The 14,569-nt window shown below is 42.4% G+C and overlaps 1 protein-coding gene across 3 annotated transcripts; it reads right to left on the reverse strand.

Annotated features, from left to right (window-relative positions):
* Positions 1-144: 144 nt before the first annotated feature.
* ZSWIM7 (zinc finger SWIM-type containing 7) lies at positions 145-14,252 on the reverse strand. 3 transcript variants are annotated; one of them, XM_047090014.1, is made up of 6 exons: positions 14,055-14,252; positions 11,565-11,586; positions 7,334-7,436; positions 3,038-3,142; positions 2,501-2,584; positions 1,661-1,746 (listed from the first exon to the last, which is right to left on the reverse strand). In XM_047090014.1, the coding sequence occupies exons 1-5, from the start codon at positions 14,143-14,145 to the stop codon at positions 2,507-2,509; spliced, it is 399 nt and encodes a 132-aa protein (XP_046945970.1). In that variant the 5' UTR covers positions 14,146-14,252; the 3' UTR covers positions 1,661-1,746; positions 2,501-2,506. The 3 variants fall into 3 exon arrangements, with proteins under 3 accessions (XP_046945968.1, XP_046945969.1, XP_046945970.1); XM_047090012.1 differs by lacking the exon at positions 2,501-2,584 and having other exon boundaries at positions 145-1,746; XM_047090013.1 differs by having other exon boundaries at positions 1,654-2,584.
* Positions 14,253-14,569: the final 317 nt, after the last annotated feature.

Raw genomic sequence — 14,569 nt, forward strand, 5'->3', positions numbered from 1 at the left:
GAAACTATTTTACTGTGAAACACTGTGAACTATTGTAATACAAATATTTTTTAATTTAGAAGCAATGGAAAAACAAAAGTTGGACATACTAAAAATACATACTTATTCCTAGGAAGGTGACCAGGAAAATTAAAAGTTTAATTCTTCAGTCAAGAAACTGCTGTATTTATTTGGGGAAATGACACTCTAATAAGTTCTGAAGTAGAATATCAGATAACAATTTTCCTAACATTCTTCTCCGCATACTGCAAAGCCATACCCTAGAGGAAGAAACTGGAGAAATGGGATCGATCCCTCCTCTTCCAGACTGCGTCTTCCCCTTCTAGAGTTAGGCAGTGATTTTTAGTTCTCTACCAAGCTGACGTTTGGCCAAGTTGCTGGAGCCCAAGTGTGAAAATTTTAATAAGTAAAATCCTAGAACTGTGTATGTGTATGACATGAAATAAAAATAAAACTTAAAAAACAAGCTCAGGGTGCTGAATCTACCTTCTATTCTTTGTTCTGAAGACTGCTTAAAGGGAGAAGTTTATACCCAGCCCAAGCTTCCCAAGTAGGAAAGTCCTGACAGCTTTTGTGTGCTGCGCCTCCACGGAACCCAAGGCTCTGGCCACCAGAGAACGCTGCACCGCCTGTGAGCCGGTCACATGGCTCTCCAGCACCTGCACCTCGTGTTTCCTGGGCCGTAAAATCTCTCCCCTCTGTGTGTTCACTGCTGTAATATCTGCACAAGGAAGCTGCAGGTGTGCAAGCCCCGCAGACAGCATGCCTGGCCTTCCAGGCTCCCGTTCTGGCCATGAATGGCTTTCCTTAGGAAGTTCTTCTGGGCTGAGGTGGCCTCATCTTCACTGCCATCTGTCCTTACCCCTCACTCTCTCGGGGTCCAGACGAGTCCCATCTCCCTCCCTTCTAAAACTCTCCTCTTGGAGTCTCTTTTCCGTTTTCTTGTTCAGACTGGAAATCCTTGGTGGTTTCTCTACTTCCTTCAGGGCATGACTTTGTCTCTTCCTTCATTTGGCTTCTTATAAAGCTCAGAAACGCACGCAGAGCAAAACCAGCCCTTTCCTTGCTTCAGATACGCCTTTCTAACGATACAGCTTATGTAAGCTTTTTTGGCAACACCACCGGGAGCTAAAGCTCAGTGAAACTAAAACCCCGGAGTCTTTTTATAGGTGCTGCTGCTTAGCCATAGCTCTGCTCTGCTCTTTTGTTGCTGCAGAGTGATTCCCTGGACCCAAAGAAAAGAAGTAACACTTAACTCATCTAAACTTTTTCTTACCAGTTTCATCTACCATTCCAACCTCTTAAAAATTACTAAGTACTTCAGTAACTTAATCTAATTGCAGACAGGGTGTGATAGAGATTAGGGTTTGTTTGAGTCTAAAATGCTTGATTCCACCTCAGAAATTTATCCAAGGGCCTCACAGACGGGTTCTGATTTTCCACAAGAACTGTACAGAACTTCAAACCATACACACATCCTGGGTTGCAACTCACAGTCTCTTGTCCAGGAGGGAAGAGGGACAGTAACAAGAAGTCTCCAGAAGATTATTTCACCTCTCTTCCACATGAACCACGTGTTTCCTGGTGGGACTTCTATTTTGAAAGATAACGATGCTTAACCTATACCTTTTATGCTTTTTGTTTCTTCTCTGCGAATAATACGTCTGTCAGTTGCTTGTCAGAGACCTTCAGCTGTCGGCAGGTCCCTGTCACCTGGCTAAGATAAACTGCCAAGAGATGCTTGCACTGGAATACAAAACACAACTCCGTTAATCGGCAGGGCCGAGATAACCAAGACCTGTCACTACATTTAGTAGGAAAGGAGTGGGCACACAGATTAAAGACTTGCTGCCTAAAACTGCAGATAAAGGTGACACAAATGTATTCTTTTCTGGAAATCAGAGGGGATAAAGGAAGTTTTACTTTGCCTGTTGTTTTGGGAAAGTTTAGGCCCAGCTGGCACAGGGTGTATCACCCACAGTGAGAAGCAAGACAGGCCCCCCATTGCAGTCTTTGGCTCTGCCTCTTTCTTCCGGCCTTCAGAAAGCTATTCACAGCGATGGCGAACGTTCCTTGACCTACTGTGTTGCTCAGTGCTTCCCACAGACTGTCTCACTTAAATCTGTCAGCTACCCCATGAGGACAGGTCTTATCCCCATTCTACCCATGTGCCCAGAGTCTACGCTCCCTTAACCACTGTGCTGTACTATGGGGGAGGGTGGTGAGCAGAACCCTCACAGACAGCAGCCTGTGGGGAAGTGCTGTGCCTTATGTCACAGAACACACAGCTTAGATATTGCAGGGGCCCTAATTTAATCCTGTCCTTTTACAGGTGAAACAAACTTAGGGCACATCAGCTGCAAATGCGGCCTTTCAACAATCAGATGCCCAACTTCCCACCGCCATTCCCGAGATGTTTACAAAGTTAACAGTGTAAAAGAAAGGGGAAGAATGGAGTGGATACTATAATTTTCCTTGGGAAAACTGACAAAATAGCTACCTGCTCTTAGGTGGGTAATGCTGTTCTCCTTTGGAACAGGGAGTTGTGTGAGTATGTCCTGCTCCTGCTTGATGCTCTGGGCTCCTGTGAAATCGGCAGAAATATCAATGTGCTCTCCTGCCCCCTGGTGAAAATCAAGTATGGCTAAGTGCCAGGCTGTCTTATGGGTGTAGTGGGAAGAAATACCTCGTAGCTGAGTTGGGGATATGCAAAGTCGCCAGCAGTCACTTTAGTTCGTATTTTTGTTGGGCCGTCTAATTCCCCAGTGCCAACTTTCAAGATTACCTTGTTGCCCTCCCCAAAGTTTCACCTGTGACCTTTTAAATAAACAATTGGGAAATGGATGTAGATCTAAAAAATGACAGTGCATTTTGGGAGGGTAAACCCAAAAGAGAGGACAGAAATCCAGGACAGTAAACCGTTTGCTTCAACAGGTAGTAAAAATTCTCACTTTGTACAACTCTTAAACCATGCTAAGGGGGCCAAGAATTTCCCTCCTAATTCGACTGCAGTGGGAAGAGCCTTCCCCATCCTCACCAGCAGGCTGTCACTCTTCCGCAGCACGGAGAAGGCAAACGCAGGACATGAACAGTAATGACAAGAAGCCAAACATGTGTACGTTTTACCAGAACTTCCAAGTACCTATAAAGGAAAGAACAGATGGGATCAGACTTCAAAAGGTGCGCTGGAAAAGCGCTTCCCTCCCCTGAATTTATCCGCCTGATGACTCAGAGCAGCTCTCCAAACCGTACTGGGAAGGGCTGCGGTAACGTCTTACACAAAAGTGAAAACTCAACTTCCCCATGTACAGGTTCTGTCCTTGAGGACTTCAGACCACGAAACAGGAGTTTCAGGCTAGTTAAACCATCCACATGAGCCATTTTGTTCCTCCGCCTAGTGATTTACAGGGTCCACTCCATGGGCTGCCTAAAAAAGAGGTGGACGGGAAAGGTCCCCTCAGATACACATTATTGTGGTGTTTCTCAGCCTTTGGTATTGCACAACATGCGTGTACGTTTCTGAAGCTTCCGCCGCACACCTAAACAAAGTGTGGAACAGGTAAAGAGCAAGCAGTGAGGCAGAAATACAGGTCTTCCAGAGAAAGTAGGAAAGGCCTCTTGAAAACCGTTTGAGAGCAAGGAGAATAAATAAAGCAAAGAAGCCTGCAAAAGGGATGACTCAGCTGCTCAGGGTGGAGGTCTCAGAACGAGGCACGCCTGGATCTGCCGATTCACCTAGCAGGATGGCAAGAGGACGCAGATAGGAGGAGGGGTTGGTAAGAGGCCTAGTCCAAGAACACATCGCCTTGTTGGCAGGCAAGGGACAAAAAGGAGACGTACAGCGAAATTATGATGTGTCTGTGGTGGACAAACTTGTCAGAGAAATCACTTGTTTAAGCCTCTCTACCACCAGGGAGCCCAAACCAAAAATGTTAAGGGCTTCACTCCTGGAGTTAACTTCCAAACGGGAAGTGTAAAATCAGTATCCAAGGAAGCAGAAACATCCTGAAGGTTATTTTACCGTGAGATGCCACTTAGGAATTTGCCACAGGGCTTTCAAATTAGTTTTAGGCTCCAAGATGGCAATCTGAATGAAAAGGCCAGGATGAAAAAAAAAAAAAAGTCAGCACTCCTAAGATTCTTCCTTCTTTCTCCCCAACAAAGAATAAAGCAACAGGTAAGGCTTCAACAGAATAGCAGTGTTCCAGGTGTCATGCTCGTTTGTCAAACTGACAGCAGCTAGAAAGCAGACTGTTTTCCACTTAATCCTGGGGAAAAACCCAATATCCAGCAGTGACATGAACAATGCTTAGGTCTCCAACTATTACCGATGAATAAAACTTTAGATTTCTTCCTTTATCTATCCCCTATGTTTCTTCTCCCTGGATTTAAATTTAAGCAGGCACAAGCCTCTGGAATTCTACACTCACCTGAATGGTTCCTCGGCTCCCTTCTTTTTGTGGGTCCCCAATCCATGAGAATACCCTGGATGATGCTGACTAAATGCCAGGTGACTTAGGGATGGGAAGAAATTCTACAGAGGTTCCCTTGCCTGATGCTTTCAAAGGCTGGCTGAGACTAAAAGTAAAATGTTCAAGCGTCCAAGGCAGTAAACACTGTTGTGATAGCAAATTTTGAATTTGCTTCTTCCTTATCTAGCATCAGATGACTAATAAACCCAATAATAAGGTAAAAATCTGAGTCAGAAATGATTAGAACTGGAAATTGACCTCAGGGATCATCTAATTCAATTGCTTTATCCTCCAATGGAAAAATGACCTCCTCTTACAGGAAGTGCCCCACTTCTCCCACTCATAGTCTGGAATGTTCATCCCCAGAAGGAGACAGATTTTAGAAAAAAGTAACACGTGGGAAATAGGATACTGAGACCCAAGAGCAGACTCATATGAACTTCATTTGGAGGACGTCTGCTGTGGTTCCAGTTGGGTTCTAAGAAGTATGACCCACTTAGATAGGCATCCATTCACAAGTATAGTTTTATTTTATGATTGCTCCAAGCCTTTTAGGAGCCATCATAGTGCTAAATGTATTATTTATTGTTTCCTGTGTTCGGTGCCTCTCTCTGAAAGAAGATTATACATTCCTGCCCTATTAAATACCCCTGGCTATGTGACCTGCTTCAGCCAATAAAATGTGAGTAGCCAAGCAGAAACATTACAGATTGGCACACACCACATCCTCTTTTCTCTCTGCTGTGAGATCCACAATATTCCAGAGAAGGACTGCCACACCAGCTGGGATCCCTGCGTGATGATGTTTTGGAGCAGAGCTGCAATGAACTCTCAGTGGATATGAGGCATGAACAAGACACAAAACTTTGTTTTCGTGAGCCTCTGAAATTTGTTAACCACAGCATAACTTAGCCTCTCCTGACCGATGCCTCCCCCTCCCTACCTGAACCAAAAAAGTTTACAGAAAAGCAACTCAGGTGACAACAACATAGTGGTGACTTTGCAATAATTACCACTGTACCTGGAGGAGAACAGTGCGAGTATCAGGTTGACCTATGGAAAGAGACTAGCAGGATATCAAGATAGTGTCTGACTCAACTTTTATCATGTCAGAGAACCTCTGACTAAAGCCAAATTCTGACTATGTCAGTATACAAGGAAACCATTAAGGTTAAATTGAGGGTGGACATAAGATTTCTACAGCTTCATTTAATTCAAAGTCCAAGCTGAAAGCCACAGTACTAGGAAGTTAGCATTTTTATGATGAATAAAGCAATGTGATATGGTACAGGCTGGGAATGAGGGAAGTTAAGTAAGCCGTGGCAACCTTGGAAGAAACAACAAGGCAACGATAACGAAAATATCTCAAACAAAATCTTTCAGACTTTAAGTAATGACCAGATCACAGAACTAGAAGACTAGAGGTGCAGGTCAGGCGTAATGCTAACACTGGAACGGAGACAAAAAGTCAAACTAAACGATGTGGGAAAAACTCACAGGCCCTTCTTGTTCCGGGTACTTTAGCTACATAGAAACCCCCAATAAACACACTAGGCAGAGACATGGAAAAACCTCGTCAGGCACAATATCATTTAATAGCTGTGATCTGTTAAGCCTTCTGTCCTCTAGGTCTGTGACCTAGTCATTACTTAAAATCTGAAAGATTTTGTTTGAGGTATTTTATCTGCTAAGTTCGCCCCGACAAAATTCTAACAGGCAGCCTCTTTTAAGTAAATACGACCCGAAATTTCTAACTGCGGCACTCAACGTTAGTCACATCATTTTCCTTAATGAAGAAATGAATGAAGATTTTGCCAGACTGGTTAAGTTATGCTACCATGTGAAACGGCGGGTTAATTCACTAACCAAAGGCACCAAGCAGGCTTTGCTCATTCTCTCACTAAGAATGAACGGACATGGTCTCAGCTCTGAGAAGTTCATCATAAATAAACCAGAATCCAAACAATGAAAAACTCCCGTCTCTTCCTGGTCTTCAGCAAGACCTAGATTACATACTAGAGCTGATGGCTTTTTTACTCCTTCCAAGCCAGACACAAAATGCCAATGTTCTTCATTCACAACCTTCCCTTCCCTCAATCTCACTGCACTTACATGGTATCATATAGCTAAATTGGGGGGCGGAGGAGTGGGAATAGAATGTGGCCCCATTTATATATAAAAAGAGACACTGTAGGGCAGCAGTTACAAGTCCCAGCTGCCAGATGTGACTGTTAATTCACTCTTCTGCATCTCAGTTTCCTGAAAGATAAATACCTTGTTGGGTTTTTGGTGGGAAATAGCAACAAGACATGGAAATCTGAGTCTTTCAGAGTCTGTTCAGAGGCTATTACTTTACAAATCTACCTATCTTAAATTGTAGAGGGCAAAACTAAGGTTCAAGTAGACTGCCTACATCTGGTATACTTAATGAATACTACCTGACAATAGTTTTGAAAGATCACTTCTGACAGATCAATCTGAGCATATAGAAAGACCTCAAAATATTTTGGCATTTACTTGTAGGCGACAGATAATGAACAAAATGGAAATATCAACCCAGTTTTTTGAGGAAAAGTGCCTGTTATCAAACCTGGGAAAGAAAAGTCGACCATGCTCCGTTAGACTTGAGAAAACAGCCTCTCCACATCATTGCTGGTTCTGTATGTTGCTCCTGGGCAGGGTTAATAAGTCATATTTATCTTATCTTAATTACTAATACTTAATTTTACTAAGTTGGGTCAAATGTTCTTCTATAATCCAGGAAATATTTAAGGCTGGTCATCATTTTCCATTGAGATTCATGAAAACATTTTGTCCTAAGGGATTTCTTGCTGAGATAATCCCCACCTCTGGATTTCTACCTGGTAAACACGCCTCCCACTGGGCGATGAGATTAAGGTGATGGACTGTCGATCAACAAGGTCCAAGGCCTGAATGGCTGATGGGCCAAAGATGAACTTCAGCCTGAGAAACAGAGAGGCTACAGGTTAGACTGCCTGTCACCTCAGCAACTTCGCCCAAAGGATCACCGACTGGCAGTTGCAAACAATTCATTTTAATTTGAAAAAAAAAAGGCAATATAGGAGAAACCCATGTAATTAACCCCCCAGAATGTTACCATGTTTGCAGATAAAACCCTGTTTATACTTCATAGTGCTTCCTGTTCTTATTCCCAACTTCCTTTCATCCCTGAGGCAACTGCATGCATTGGTTGGTTTCCTTCCTGTTAACGTTTTTATATTTTATTATACTTAGTACATTGAATACGTATACTTCGCACACACACACATATACATACGTATACGTATATATACATGTGGTATTGTAAGTTTTTTCATTACTTTTTTTTTTTAATTTTATTTAAATCCAGGGGTGCCTGGGTGGCTCAGTTGGTTGAGCGTTCGATTTCGGCTCAGGTCATGATCTCGCAGTCTGTGGGTTCAAGCCCCACATCGGGCTTTGCGCTGACAGCTTGGAGCCTGGAGCCTGCTTCACATTCTGTGTCTCCCTCTCTTTCTGTTCCTCCCCTGCTTGCATTCTGTCTCTCTCCCTCAAAAATAAAGATTAAAACAAAAATTTTTTTTTAATTTTTATTTAAATCCAGGTCAGTTAACATATAGTGTAATAATGTTTTCAGGATGTCTTACAAGTTTTAAAACATAAAAGATATATTATAGGCATTTTTGGCAACCTGTTTTTTTTTTCACTCAATGTGCTTTTAAAAATGATGCATATTAGGGGCGCCTGGGTGGCGCAGTCGGTTAAGCGTCCGACTTCAGCCAGGTCACGATCTCGTGGTCCGTGAGTTCGAGCCCCGCGTCAGGCTCTGGGCTGATGGCTCAGAGCCTGGAGCCTGTTTCCGATTCTGTGTCTCCCTCTCTCTCTGCCCCTCCCCCATTCATGCTCTGTCTCTCTCTGTCCCCAAAAAAATAAACGTTGAAAAAAAAATTTAAAAAAAAAAGATGCATATTATATATATGTATATTCATATATCTATGTATCTATTCATATATCTATATCTGTTAAGATTTTACTTTATTTTACTTAAAGTTTATTTATTTTGAAAGAAAGAGCATGAGCAGGGTAGGGGCAGAGAGAGAGGGAGAGAGAGAGAGAATCCCAAGCAGGCTCCATGCTGTCAGAGCAGAGCCCGATGCGGGGCTCAAGCTCATGAACTGTGAGATCATAACCTGAGCTGAAATCAAGAGTCAAGACGCTTAACCAACTGAGCCATCTAGGCACCCCAAGGTTTTATTTTTTTAAGTGATCTCTATACCCAATGTGGGGCTTGATCTCACAACCCCGAGATCAAGAGTTGCACGCTCTACCACCTGAGCCAGCCAGGCACCTCAATATATATTTTTTAATTTAACTTTTGAATATACCATTGTATGTACATGCATCTTGTTTTTTAAGTACCCTATTGACAGGCATTCTGATCATTTCTATTTCACATTATAAATAATACTCAATTATCCCCGTATATGTCCCTTAGTTCTTCCTGGTTATGTAAGTAGAATTGCTGAGCCTTAGGATGTGTGCATTTTTCAACTTTAATAGGTGTTGCCAATAGTTTTCCACAGTGGAAACAGCGCAGTCCCACTAGCATTGTTTAAGAGTTCTATTTTCCCACATCCTAACCAATTACAGTATTGTCAGAGTTTTTCTTTCTTTTTTTAAAAAAATTTTATTTATCTTTGAGACAGAGACAGAGTGTGAGTGGGGGAGGGGCAGAGAGAGAGGGAGACACAGAATCTGTGAACCTGCAAACCGTGAGATCATGACCTGAACTGAAGTCAGACGCTTAACCAACTGAGCCCCCCAGGTGCCCCCCTTGTCAGTTCTTCATAACCCCTTTGGTGGGTGTTAATTTGTTCTTTTTTGCATTAGTAGTAAAGGCTAACCATCTGTTAAAGGATCTATCAGAAAAAAATTTGGTAGGTGAAGAAATTCTTGTGTTAAGTGAGAAAGGCTGGGCACAAAATTGGTTATTTAGAAACTCTCAATCATGCTAAAAATTTTTTTCTTAATAAAATTCACAATTATCTCAAAATAAAACATTTAATTTAAATAAAAAGGCAATAAACCCAACTGTAACAGTGATTATCACTGGGTGGTATGATTGTTGACATTTTTCATGTTTTCTTTATTTTCCAATAACATTTTTTTACGGGTAGGAGTTACTTTTCTAAACTGGAAAATAAAGTGGCCTGGTTGAACTAAAATGGGAAAGTTAATGTTTTAAAGAACTCATAAGATCTGACACAAAACATAAAGACAGAGCTACTAAGTATTCAAAATTAACATGTTCAACTTCTTCATTTTCCAACAAACCAGTCTCTTTACACAACAAACCATTTGAATGGGAAGAGTTTTAAATTTTTTACATTAAACATATGAAGATTATCTTTGGACAAAGAAAAATAAATTTGGTCATAACTTTATTAATCACAGTTAACTTTAAAAATAAACAAGAATTTTTAAACCTGCTTTTGTAACTTTATTGTGAATGCCTCTTCAATGCAGTATTTTTTATATCACTCTTAATAGTTACAAAGAATTCCATTATAAAGATGAATTACTTTACTTTTCCCCAAACTCCATTTTTGGATAATTAGGGTTTATTAAATCTAACGTGAATAACTAGATTGTTTCCAGGTGGTTTTTTGTTTTTGCTTTTGCTACTATAAGCAATACTGGATGAATATGCTCACTGTAAAATCTTTATGAACATTCATGATTACCTCCTTGGATACATTCTTTTCAGTGGAATTTGTAAGCCAAAGAATATGTATGTTTTAAAGTTCTTATAACCTGTTGCCAGATTACTTTCCAATTTACACTCCTACCAGCAGGGTATCAATTACCCTTTTCTCCATGCTTTTGCCAACATCTAGGACATTCTTACCAACATCTTTTCTGTGGTAGCCAGTTTTATAGATGGAAAGTTGTGTCATTATTTTAATTTGCATATTTATGATCACTAGTAATATTAACCCTTTTCCCCAAAATTTTTGGCTAATTTACATTTTTATTATTTCCCTATTTTGTTTTAAAAGTAATTTTTTTCTAATACATAATCTCTGTAAAAAATTTAATAGAGAAAAGGTTAAAACCTTTTCTAAACCTAAATTCTATCTCTTTTCTTTCCTCTAAGAAAGCCACTGGTACAGGTTGGTATATATCTTTCTAGACCTTTAAAATATAAGCATACTGGGGTGCCTAGGTGGCTCGGTTGGTTAAGAGTCCGACTCTTGATTTCAGCTCAGATCATGATCTCATGGTTGTGAGACTGAACCCTGCATCAGGCTCTGCATTAGGCATGGAGCCTGCTTTAGATTCTCTCTCTCTCCCTCTCCCTGTGCACCCCCCCCACTCTCTCTCATTCTCTCTAAATAAATAAATGTGTACATATGCGTATACAATTAAATGTCACTTATTCCTAGGTAGCTTTCACCTTTTTGTTGCTATTGAAAATAGTTATATTTTTGAACTTTGTACGTGAAGGAAAACAATTTTTAATTTCTGTAATACAAAAACTTTATTCTCTTGGTTTTTAAAAAGTTGTATCATCTACAAATAAGGATAGCTGTCTTTTCTTACAAATAGGTATGCCTCTAATTTCTTTTTCAGGTGTTAGGCTAACAGCTACAACTTCTAGAACAATGTTAAACAAAAATGACAAATAAGACAACACAAGAATGCCCTGTACTGTCAAATGTGGTATTGGCTATTGGATAGATTTTTAACAATCCTGTCAAGAAAATATTGTTCTCAGTTTAGTAAGGGTATTTTTAAAAATCAATAGTTGATGTTGAAAGGATCTGACTTTTAAAACACATTAATGGGGGTGCCTGGGTGGCTTAGTCGGTTGAGTATCCGACTCTTGATTTGGCTCGGTCATGATCTCAATTTGTGAGATCAAGCCCTGCGTCCGACTCTGGGCTGACAGTGCAGAGCCTGCTAGGGATTCTCTCTCTCCCTCTCTCTGCTCCTCCCCTGCTCATGCACACATTCTTTCTGTCAAATTAAATAAACTTAAAAAAAAAATGGTTTTTTTAAAAAAAAAATTACAACAGGATATATACTTACAATGATAAATGCTCATCAGGAACTGTAAAACAAGAATGGAAAGAGAGTTAATCATGTTAAACCAGTGACCCCACAGGCACAAAAACCTTTAAAAGACTGTAACCAAAAAGGTTTTTGTGTAAGATGGTGATTAAGTCTATGCATCTAATTTTACTTCTTCCAAACACCTCAATAAACAATAACACAAGGATTTTTTTTTTTTTTTAAACATAAACTCCCAGGGATGAAAAGACAGGGAGAGACAACTGCTAAGATACACTGGAAAATAATTCACAAGACCTGAGGAAACTGAATCCTAAGCTAGCAATGGAGAAAACCAAAAAATAACGTACCCTCTTCCCCCCTAAAATCCTCAGAAATTAGTAGCACTGGGTAGTTTTACAGGTAGGGATGAAGCAGGGGGGCTAAAGTAATAAAGACTCTTTTAAAGTAAATTTTAGGGGCTCCTAGGTGGCTCAGTCAAGTGTCCGACTCTTTGATTTCAGCTCAGGTTATGATTTCACAGTTCTGGAGTTCGAGCTCTGTGCTGACAGCTCAGCGCCTGGAGCCTGCTTCGGATTCTGTCTCCTCTCTCTGCCCCTCCCCCACGTGTGCTCTCTGTGTCTCTCAAAAATAAATAAACATTAAAAAGAAGAAAAAAAAACTTTTCAGACATGTAAAGGTTCAAAAAGTACACCTCATGTGTTCTTCTTCAGGAAACTACTAGTGTATGTGCTCTATAAAATAAGATAGTAAACCCAGAAAAAGAAAATTGTAGATACACTACACATACAGCTCAACATAGGTAAGAGAATTCCTAGGATAAAAATGGTGAAGGAAGATCTCAGGAGATATCCAGGAGAGCAGTCAGCCCATGTTCGATCAACTCTAAGCTCTAGGAGAGATTTCTATAGGAAAATGAAATTGATAGAACATCTCACTTATCTGAACATCTTGAGCAGGCATTTAGAACACTGGTAAAGAGTTTGAGGTTGAACTGGGGATAAATACATAGAAAATTAAAGAAACAAACACAACCACAACAGCTGTAATTCCAAGGAAAACAAAAAGTTACATAGGAAAGAACAAATAATTGCTTCCTACTGGCCCAAATGTGATACATATCACATCATCATACAAGTGTAAACTCAAATCTTGATCCAAAAAAATTATCATTGAAGGATACAGATCAGGAAGAGTGTATGACTATCTGGGACAAATACTTTGAAATAGCAGAAAAAGGTTCTGCTGGAAATAAACATGAATCAATGGCAGTGGGTCCTCAGTCTCAGCCATGAGCATTAGGGGCACCTATTGGGCCCTCTCCAAGAGTGTCACTGTGTATAGATTAACCCATTCAGACAGACCCGCTTTTTGCAAACACTGTTTGAGCTAACATTGGTTTTTCTCCCCATTCTTTTGGGGATTTGAACATGTTTGAATACCTGGCTGGCCTAACCTTTTAAGGGAATATACTACGCTTGTGTTAGCACAGCTTACTTTTCTCAACCCTTTAAAAGCAGAAACTCTTTCAGAGCGCAATCCTTTTTTTTTTTTTTTTTTTTTAAGTTTATTTATTTTGAGGCGGGAGGGGCGGAGAGGAGAGAGACAATCCCAAGCAGGCTCCACACTGTCAACGCGGAGCCTGACTCTGGGCTTGATCTCACAAAACCAAGAAATCAACCCTAGCCAAAATCAAGAATCCCATGCTTCACCAAATGAGCCACACAGGCGCCCCAAAAGTGCAGTCCTTTTAAAACAAAAGCCACCCAAGTGAATAAGCAGTGGCAGTTTTGAGTCCTGAACTACTATTAAGTGACTCTTTTTACACTGGTTAAGTAATTCTAATTTGTCAATGCATTTTCATTAGAATTATCGTCTTAATACTACTATGGTGAGAACACATCTTGAGATCACCTCGGTGATTTGCTAAGCATAGTCACAGAGCATCCTCTGCTGGTCAGAGAAATAAAAGGTGCTTTCACAAGATCTCGGTTAATTCCAGTTATTGCGTATGCATTTGGGTTTTGTGGCTCTAAAATATTTGGTGCACGCAGGGTACAAGAGGATTAACTTTAAAATTAATTTAAGATTTTAGGGGCGGGGATACTACAGGCAAGTTGAGTAATTCAGAACCCCACCTTTCCGAACGTCCCTGCAGACTCCCGTGCCTTCCGCTGTCCCAGCCCGATGCCCCTTCTGAAGGGTTTCGGGACAGCGCTCAGCACTTCTGTTCCTACAGCCCCCTGGCCTGCAGGGAACCACTGCGCTGCTCCCTGAACAAATTTAGATCTTCTTTTCCTTCCTTTCTTTTCTATTTATCTTTTACGAACTGGGGCTTGGTAATAGAACCAGACGGAATAAAGAACCCAGAGACCCGGGCACGGAGCGCGGGGGCGGGGCCCCAACCCGGCGCCCCGCAGGCCCAGGGAACTCCGCCTCTCGCCTCCCCGCCCCGTCGTGCCAGGTCCACCGCCCGCAACGCAGCTACGCACGCCCTCCGGCCCGTACTTCGCGCGTTCTCCTGCACCGCCGCGGCCATCTCACTCAGGAGCTCCTCCACGACAGCGGGCAACGTGAGTCCAGCCAAGGCGGCGGCCATGGCGTCATAAACTATGGCTTCCTAGGAGAGCCCAGAAGGCGCGACGCTTCGACAGGGAAGCGTCCAGGAAAGATTCCCGCCGCCGGCCGGGGGCGGGGCGAGGCGCAGTGACGTCGGCGTGCGTCACGCGCATGCGGGCGGCCACGACGACGCCTCCTCCTGCCTCACGGTCGGGCCAATCCGACGGGCGCTCGGCACTGGGGGCGGGACGGCCTGGGTCCGGCTTGGCCTGCAGTGCGCCGAGGACGCCGCGCGAGCATGTACCGGCTGCTGAGCCCGAGTCTGGGCCGAGGCCTCCTGCGGGCCGCGGGGCGGCGGTGCCGGGACTGCTCGGCGCGCCTGCTCCTGGGGCGGGCAGGAGGCCGCGCGCCTGAGGTGGGGGTGCCGGCATCCCGAGTCGCGCCGCGCGGCCGGGGCCCGGGCC

Source organism: Lynx rufus, unplaced genomic scaffold (genome assembly GCF_022079265.1).
Source record: "Lynx rufus isolate CCGP_SWC_20201006 ecotype Redwood Valley unplaced genomic scaffold, mLynRuf1.p SCAF_28, whole genome shotgun sequence".
Classification (NCBI taxonomy): Eukaryota; Metazoa; Chordata; class Mammalia; order Carnivora; family Felidae; genus Lynx; species Lynx rufus.